General features: G+C 38.2%; 1 protein-coding gene across 1 annotated transcript; it reads left to right on the top strand.

Moving 5' to 3' along the window:
• The first annotated feature begins 1,915 nt into the window (after positions 1–1,915).
• LOC103650434 (protein ZINC INDUCED FACILITATOR-LIKE 1) lies at positions 1,916–8,831 on the top strand. Its single transcript, NM_001362537.1, has 17 exons — positions 1,916–2,159; positions 3,911–3,951; positions 4,055–4,115; positions 4,194–4,296; positions 4,395–4,497; positions 4,622–4,675; positions 4,766–4,828; positions 5,069–5,118; positions 5,215–5,290; positions 6,306–6,479; positions 6,614–6,701; positions 7,239–7,324; positions 7,416–7,523; positions 7,687–7,731; positions 7,837–7,925; positions 8,191–8,234; positions 8,580–8,831. The coding sequence occupies exons 1-17, from the start codon at positions 2,012–2,014 to the stop codon at positions 8,675–8,677; spliced, it is 1,431 nt and encodes a 476-aa protein (NP_001349466.1). The 5' UTR covers positions 1,916–2,011; the 3' UTR covers positions 8,678–8,831.
• Positions 8,832–9,886: the final 1,055 nt, after the last annotated feature.

The raw sequence follows: 9,886 nt of genomic DNA, 5'->3' as shown, positions 1-9,886 counted from the left end.
GGGTCGGGCGGAGCGGAGTTTGTCGTCTTCTGGGGCTGAGCCCGAGTCCGAGCCCTGGGTCGGGCGGAGCGGAGTTTCCTATGGCGCCTAAGGCTGGGCCTGACTGCCTGTCAGCCTCACTCTGTCGAGTGGCAAAGCAGTCGGTGCGGCGCAGGCGGCGCTGTCCTCTTGTCAAACCGGTCAGTGGAGCGGCGAGGTGACTGCGGTCACTTCGGCTCTGTCGACTGGAGGGTGCGCGTCAGGATAAAGGTGTCAGGCCACCTTTGCATTAAATGCCCCTGCGATTTGGTCGGTTGGCGCGGCGATCTGGTCAAGGTTGCTTCTTGGCGAAGACTGGGCCTCGGGCGAGCCGGAAGTATGTCCGTTGCTGGAGGGGGGCCTCGGGCGAGACGTAGATCCTCCGGAGTCGGTTGCCCTTGTCCGAGGCTGGGCTCGGGCGAGGCGTGATCGAGTCCCTCGAATGGACCAATTCTTGACTTAGTCGCACCCATCAGGCCTTTGCAGCTTTGTGCTGATGGGGGTTACCAGCTGAGAATTAGGAGCCTTGAGGGTACCCCTAATTATGGTCCCCGACACTTATGATCATTTCTAATTAGTTTTGAAGTTTTCTCATGCTTGGGCTTTATTATCACTCCTAAGCCTAGTTTAGGGTTAAGTACCTTACCCTAAGGTTTCACACATAACAAGTCACACCACTACACTTATTTAAAATTTTTGCCTAGTGAATGCACTCTAAGTGTAACAAACACATGATATGCTAATGCTCCTGATGTTATGCTCATGTTTTAGTCACAGTAACACCAGGGGTGTTACATATATAATGGAATTATGTCATTCTAAAATTTCTGTTCGTTCAATTAGTCGTTGTGAACTCTTTTCTAATCACTCGCTTCATTGACCGTGTTGTACCAAGACATATTGGATGGAGTAAACAACAACATCAGTTAGTGAAATCAAAAAAATATTATGCAGAGAGCAGAGACAATTAATAAAAATCTTGAGATCTTTTTGATGGATAGTTTACGTATATATTGTTGTGAGCCGTCGCAAAACGTACTGACATTATATATTGTCCAATCGTCGAACCGACGACTGAAGGTTAATTGATAGTGATACTGGTGGCGCCCAGGCCGGCCGGCCGTAGACTAGCATGCATGCATGCAGAGCTTGGTTAGTTTCCTGTGGTGTGACTTGGTCATCAATTAAGCGAGAGGCAGCTATGCATATGTCATGTGTACATGCATGTGTGGGTGGAGCGATTGGCACATTTCACGTTGTCTCCCTTGCTTCTTGCACTGTGCGTGCTCATTGTGCCAGGGTTTGACTCCGCATATATAAATAGCTTCCTCTCCGTCAGCGCTGACACAGTACGTCTTACTAACCATATTATGATACTCAAATTACCTGCCCACCATCCCCTGCAAAACTAGCCACACATATATGTAAGTATGTGTATTTGTTTGCTGCAGCGCTTCTCCTTCAAGTACGTACGTGTCGCCTGTGCCAATGGATAATTTGATTTGCCTCGGCATAAATATATACAAACTGTGTGGCCTAGCTAGCTTACCAACCGTCTTTTGTCCTTGTATACTATGACAACAAGTTGGTTATACTCCGCGCGCCTTGCATCAGGAAATCGACGTAGTGCAAAAGCGGGCGGGAGGGCGGCGGCATGTGCATGCATGCCGCCCATCGGCGCGTACGCATATGCCACGCACGCTACACAGAGACGTGCGTACGTACGTAGAGCAGTCTCGCTCGTCCAGCTCGATCTACACAACATCTGGCTGACTAGCTACATGCAGTGTGCATGTCGTCATTATTACTCACCTCGGTAGTAGCATTACAATGTATGTATGTATATATAACCCATGCAGGCAGCTACCACCCGGCCAAGAGCAGTATTCCAGGCCCAGGGTGTGTGTGTGCTGCTAAACCACCAAGGTCGAAGTATCCCTTACTGCTTGGTATACGTACGAGTAGCGTGTCCCTGTCCATTGTACGTACGTCGATGGCTGAGGAGGTGCCAACGACGCCGCCGCCGGCACCATTGTACGTCGATGGCTGTCCGGGATGCGCCATGGACCGGAAGAAGGCGGCCAACAAGGGCATCCCCTACAAGGAGTTCTTCTTCGTCGCAGTCACCACCATTGCCTCTGGTACCATATGGGACGATCGGATATATATGCTCTTTATCTGTTGCTGGCCTTTCCTCTTCTGAAGATCATAATTGCCGCCCTCTCGATGCATCACTCTCTGTTCCTTTCACATGTACATTATGCATGCTTTTCTATGCCATCCCATGCTTTACATGCCGCATCGTCGACGTCATCTCCCCTCGCACAAAATAATTAGAGACTCTCTTCTTGATGATGATCCAATATATTTGAAGACACAAGTGTCTTTTTTTTGTTCCATCAAAACACCTATTCATATGCATGGTACGTAGCCCTTCATCTCCTTCATGTATTGTGGCGAGATACGGACTAAATGTTGGTTGTGGAACACACTTCAGTTGCACTCTTGATAGCTATATGACTCAGCATTTTACTTAAAACATGTACTATGTGTATATCAAGAGTTATTGTGTTGCTCGGTAATTCATCATGTGTTTCTTTTTTCTAAAACTAGTGTGTGGGGATATAATAGAAGCTAGTTGATATATCAACTTGAACTATATCATACTTGCCCATGAATTGAATTCATCCTCTAGCATGGTAGTATGTATCTTAAGTATTAAAGTTTCATTGATAAATCTACTATATGCACTAGTTCGAAATTGATTATTTTCAGTCCTCAACCTAATGCACATTTATATATATTATGTAATTTCTATTCGGTTGTGATAAATCCACCAATTACACTCCATATGTGTTGTCATCATTTGCATTGAACTTTTAAGGGACACGCAATATGTATTAAACCAAAGTTATATCAACTCATGCAGCATTATTATTCAATATTTGGTTTTTAATTTTTGATCTTACAAGTTGTTGCAATCTTTTTATCCATGGGCTAAGTTCAAACTTTAGTTTATTCAAAATTTTTCCCTTTTATTTTAGTAAACACATGCTATAAGTTCTAGATTACATTATTTTTTGGTGAATCATAGTACAACAAAGACATACATGTCCATACATTCACCCCTTCACCTTACCTCTACCCACATCACCCGAGATTGTTAAAGTCATCACATGTGCATCGTTGTCATCGAAAACATCGCCTACCACAAAAAGGACAACATTAAATCCAAGAATAAATTCAAGAAAACAAAATGCGAGCATCCGTCTCAAGTCGAGGAGTTTAAGCTCGAGCGATCAGGTTCCACCATGAGGAATCCAACAAGCTACTATGCTCAGTTTGCTTCTAGATTCCATACTCAGTTGCTATAGTAATATTGTTTTATATAACGTAGACTATTTAAAATAAATTTTGTCATAATTTTCCCTAAATTTACCGAAATAAAAAATTTATAAAGTTGCTTCTCATGAGTATTAATATAATATAATTTATTATATCAATGTCATGTGACTCGTTAAGGATACACTTTTCCACATTGACAAACTTATAAATCAATATGGTAGTTATTATTGGTGGTTAGAGCAATTAAATTAAAGGCTATATGTTTCTGATTTTTTTTCTTCAGAATTTCTATTATTATCTCGTTTTTCAATCAATTGAGGGTCTCCAATTATATTATTATTAAGATGGCAGGATTAGTATTTTCTGTAGATTCTACAAACAATATCCATGATAGCATGAAGATCTCACTATTGTAATAATGCTGCTTACATGCACCATGCATGACTAATCATGCATTTATATGTGCTAGTTATTTAGAAAATATTATATTTACCCATATATACAAGTGACTTGTTTCCTTATACATTGACAATATGTTCCTTTTCAGCTTTGCCAATATCGTCCCTGTTTCCCTTCTTGTATTTCATGGTAGGTCGGTTATTATTGACCTCACTTTAACTTTTAAAAAAACATTTTTTTTTTATTATGAGTAGTAAACATAGTTCTTCATGACACAATAACATATTTATAGATCGAAGATCTACACGTGGCCAAAAAAGAACAAGATATTGGACTGTACGCTGGTTTTCTTGGTAAGAGGGTCACATCGTCGTAATATATGCTAACAAACATACGGCAATGGCTTATGTTTGTACTGCATATATATACAGGTGCATCTTACTTTGTCGGTCGATTTTTGGTCTCGTTCTTCTGGGGTGTGGTGGCTGATCGTGTCGGAAGGAAGCCCATCATTATATTTTCAGTCGCTTCAGTGTGAGTACAATTAATTTGAAACGGATCATTAATTATGGCTGCAGCTTTCTTAATATAAACTCTGTAACACAAAAAAATGGTACGTTTTTCGATTTCAGGGTTGTATTCAACACACTGTTTGGATTAAGTGTACAATATTGGATGGCCATCACCACAAGATTGCTTCTAGGTGCTCTCAATGGCATGCTTGCACCAATAAAGGTAGTAGGTACCTTGATTAAATTAGGATGCAAAAATTTATGCCATGGCAGTTAGTTTCAAATTATAAATATATATAAACAGGTTTGTTTATGACTCATCTCTTCTTCTTTTTTTTTTTTTGCAGGCTTACTCAATCGAGATTTGTCGACCTGAGCACCATGCTCTTGGGTTATCAGTTGTAAGTAAATATCAACCCGTACTTTCTAATATATTGGAAGCATGCAGCTATTAATTGCTCGAGTTGAGATTAATAACGTACTGAATACAGGTAAGCACGGCTTGGGGCCTAGGTCTTATTGTTGGCCCGTCCATTGGAGGCTACTTGGCGCAGGTGGTATATATATACAAATACGTAACTTGTTTGGTTAATTGTCTTTACTTTTACTACAAATATATACCAATAAAACATATAAAACACGTACTATATTGTATATATGATCTTGCATTGTAAACCAGTACTTGTTCATTTGTGACTAGAGGGAGTAATATTTATTTTGAATTTTCCATTTGCCAAAAATATAACCCAAGATCTCCTCTCCTTTGATTTTGTTCTCCTTTGTATGTATGTCAGCCTGCACGGCAATATCCAAACGTATTCTCTGAGGAATCGATTTTTGGGAGGTACAGCAGTTGTGTAACATATGATATTAAGATTTTTTTTTTTTACAAATTCAAGCTACATTCATGCATCTGACTGTATTTACAATTATTTCCTAGGTTCCCGTATCTGCTGCCATGCCTAAGTATCTCCATTTTTTCTGCTGTCGTTCTAGTAAGCTGCATATGGTTACCGGTATGTGATACATGCTCCCTTATTGTTTGAATAATAAGCCATTTCATCAATTACTTTCATATCCCTTAATGGAGAGCTCCATTTCTGCCCCCAACTTTTTGAAGGGTCTTTTATCAGCCATTAGTTAACTTTTCAGTTATGTGTCTAACTAATGCTATTAATTATTAAATCCCATATATGAGATAAGCTACAGCTAGCAGGTATATGCTACCTAACTGTTGCCGATATAATTGGAAGTTAGGATGCGCTGATCCTTGGAGCCAAATTTGAAAATAAGCAAAAAATAGTTATTATTATTTAAAGTTGGAGGCTCAGAAGGTATATATTCACAAATGCTTGGGAACCTAAACGATTTTAAATAAAATCAATTTTAACTATAAACTGTAGATCTTATTGAGCCCTACAATTTTGATGTAACTTGTCTTCATCTAAAACTTATCAATTTTATATAAATATCATTCAAATGAATATTTGTGGGCCTAAATGATTGAAAATGACTACACAGTTGTAGATCTTGTCAAACTCTATAGTTTTGATGTAAACATTTGCCTTTATCCGGTTTAATATGAAAATGTTATAAATTTTTCTTAGTACTATTTTGAATCGGATTTCTACGACTAGAAATTAACTAATAGTGGTCGCTGTCTTAAGACTACGTTTCCTAGAAATAGGATATTTGTATCGGTGCTACTTTAAGTCAACAGTCAGTTAAAATGGGAGCATGTTTACCGATTGAATTGAATGTTTAGTGGCGTATCTTGGCTATCTGCACTATAATGGCGTCTACTTTTGTGTACCGCCAATGAAAAAAAAATGTGAAAATCTTTTCTACAATAGTGTTGCGTTATTTTTTTGTGGGATTAATAAATTAAGCTGCTAGAATTGAATTTCTACAAACGATTCTTGGCTATATATATGCATTATTATGGTGTCAAGTTTTGTGTACCACACTTTCTGAACTAATATTGTATTAATTTTTTGTGGGATATAAATTACTTGACCATTTTGTTACTAGGAGACACTCCATAAACATAAGAATATAGACAACGAAGTAGAAATGTCCGGACACTCAAGGACTCCACAAACAGAAGACGTAGATGCAGGCAAGAGTCTATATAAGAACTGGCCATTGATGTCTTCCATCATTGCGTACTGTGTTTTCACGCTTCATGACACTGCATACACCGAGGTAATTATTTTTAATAGTTTATATATATATATATATATATATATATATATATATATATATATATATATATATATATACCTGAATCTATCATTTGAATCAATTGAACAAAAATGGGAGCATCTTTGTTAAAACAGATACTTTCCTTGTGGACCGTAAGTGACAAAAAGTATGGTGGGCTAGGCTTTTCTTCTAAGGGAGTTGGTCAACTTCTTGCGATTGCAGGTATGTTCATTTGTAAGGTGTAAATAATTCTATAATACGTACAATAGCTGCTACCAGACGTTGTTTACTATTAATTTTTTTCCGTTTAATATTTTTCAGATACATAGTGGATTTTGCTATTTATCTAGATATGTAGCTTCTACTACATATCTATACAAGACAAAACATATTTACAATTTGGAATGGATAAAATGTTATTTTTCCTCAACCCAGGATATTAAGAGCATCTGCAACAATGCTTTAAACTGATGGCTCAAATTGAAATATATGGCTCTACGCAGAAAAACTACTCAAAAAATGTCTAATTTTATAAAATTTGATTAAAAATTATAGGACACGGTCTCAAGAGCCACAAACATACTATACCGTACGTAGTGAGTTGCCCTATAATATAGATTTGAGGATTTTAGAAATAAAATATTTTGTTGGTGCCTTAAATTGTATAAAATATATACCCATTTTTAAATTATTGGTCATTTTTATAAATCATGTTGTTACAGATGCTCTAATTTGACCTTCTCTTTCTCTGTGTTGTAGGTCTTGGGCTTATTGTGTATCAAATGTTCATCTACAGGCCAGTCCACAGATATCTCGGAAGTGTAAATTCATGCCGTGCTGCATCTGTGGGTGCCTAATAATAACCTGAAAAAAAATAGAAACGTGTGCATCACTCCTCTATATCCACTAACTATTGTCATGTAAACTAAACTGCAGGCGCTATCCATACCACTTATCGCTGCTTTTCCCTTCATGACACACCTGTCAGGATCAAAACTTGGACTAGCTCTTTATTTTGCTACTATTTTGAAAGCTGCTCTTGGGGTATGTAGTTCCAACACCTACTGAGCACAAACTAAATCATTAATTAGTTGGTCGATCAAGAATTGTACCGTTCCAACTCATTATTATATATTATTAATCTTTATAGTTACAGTATCATCTTTCAATTTGTTAACGTCGTTACACCTTTGACGAATGTGGCCAGATAACTATCCTGACAGGCACTTCACTTCTGCAGAACTATGCTGTGGCAAGTATTCACACATATAAATATATATTGATTTACCTGAGTTTTATGTTTCAAGTGCCTCTCTGCAAGTTTTAATTAGCTAATTCAGTTGACCTTTGAAAACAGCCACAGCATCAAAGAGGCGCCGCAAACGGCGTAGCGGCGACTGCAATGTCCTTCTTTAAGGCTATTGGACCTGCAGGAGCAGGCGCTTTGTGAGTATTGTCCCCCACGCATCATATATGCGTCCCGATTTTATTCGAATACAGATTATATATAATATATGAATTGTTGAATATGATATGTCAAACATCTTCTCCTCCAAGAGGCAGATCGAATTGATCGATGCACGTCATATTTAAGTGTGTTAGTACCTTGTTTGTCTAGTATCACAAATCCATGCTAGTTCCAGATTCGTGTGCACCATTATTCATGCATTAAACTCATCAAAAATCTGATTGATGAGGCTTTTTAATGTAGATTCTCATGGACCCAAAAACGCCAAGATGCTGCCTTCTTTCCAGGTATATTTTTAAGTTACTTTTCTCTACTATATATAAATCATCAGTTCCCACGGTTCCGTTTTGACTGTCGTCATGCTTTCTTTCTCCTCATTTAAATAGTAAAATAAAATTAAACCTATATTCACATCTATCTAGCCAGCAAAACACATAAGTCTTTATGATTTATGTTCTGTACTTAAGCATAAATAAAAACTGCAGTAACTTTGGTCGTTGTCTTTAATTTATGCACCACCCTAGTACCTGTTTTTTCTTTAATGTATTTATCTTATGTGTAGCACCAACTATGTTTTTATATTTGTGTTCCGATTGCCAAGAGAAAAATTAATTAATTCATTAATGACGCAGGGGATCACATGTTGTTCTTCATTCTGAATTTGGTCCAATGTATTGGGCTCGTGCTGACCCTTAAACCATTCCTAGCAGTACCGAAACACTATAAATGACAGCTGCTCGAACCCAAGCAATGGAATAATGATGGATTAGCAAAACATATGTGCCCAAAAATACGTTTTTGAGTGGCATACAACGGAATTATGTAAAAGCTGTCAAGAAAAAGTAGCTACAATGATTGTGTCCGCTATCTTTACATCTCCTTACATTGAAGTTTTAATTTGAGCACATTTTGTGTCCAGTACATGGTATCCGCTGTTTCAATTGAAATGCTGGTTTGAGTATGAATGATGAAAAATCGAAGTTTAGAGTTTAGTCATACAACATGTCAAAGTCAAGTGGCAGTACTATACCCTTGAAAGAGAACCCAAGCGCATGCAACATCAGCGCCTGGCCCATCACTATCCATTGCTGATTTGTGGTTTGAATAGACAATGATAAGTGTTGGTGGTTCTTAGCCTAACAAACTTTACTCCGCAAGCGTACGGAGACTGTTGTAGCTTTCACCCCGAAATATTCTTGTGTATCATATTTATCCACAGGTAAGCATTGACAAAGAATGATGATTCATCAATCATCTAGCTTCTACTAACTTATTCATCCCAAACGATAGGTAAAAGGTAAACACCAAACACCATGAGATACAAGCCAAGCACCGTTGGCATGAAAACATGTTTAACTAGTAGGACAACGAGTCAAGACTAAGGTTTTGGTCTTCATTCTCAACCACATACAAGAGCTCTTCGTGCAAAAATAATCTTAACAGAGCTATGATCTTACGTCGAGCAAAATTTTGAGGCCCCAACGTGGTCGGGGGTAAATAGTGGCCAACCGTATGGGAGCTACCTAGTGCCTACGGGCCTACCTAACAATGAGGTCTGGGATACATAGGCTACACTCGCCCTGTCACCAAGACGGACAACCAGCCAAGAATTTGTGGATAGGATGGCACGCTACAACAGTATTCAAGCCACATTCCCTTCTTGATCACTGAAGCTTCTTCCCTAGGTCCTTATGAAGAGAAATAACTAACCTAGCAACCAAGGCTAGGTGTGTCTTATAGCACCGATAAGTATAGCAAAGATCAATCAATTCTAACTTAGCACAACTTACGCCTAGATATGGTGACCAAAATGAAAATGCAATACACCAATCAAGTAACTAGATATAGATGAAGATAAGTGTAACAAATAAAAAAGTGATGCACCCACTTGTCGTTGTCAAAAAGTAATAAAATAAATAACACTATAAGTACATTACTG

This window comes from Zea mays, chromosome 3 (genome assembly GCF_902167145.1).
Source record: "Zea mays cultivar B73 chromosome 3, Zm-B73-REFERENCE-NAM-5.0, whole genome shotgun sequence".
NCBI lineage: Eukaryota > Viridiplantae > Streptophyta > Magnoliopsida > Poales > Poaceae > Zea > Zea mays.
Note: the sequence above shows the minus strand (reverse complement) of the source record. Positions and strands in the feature narration are given on the sequence as shown.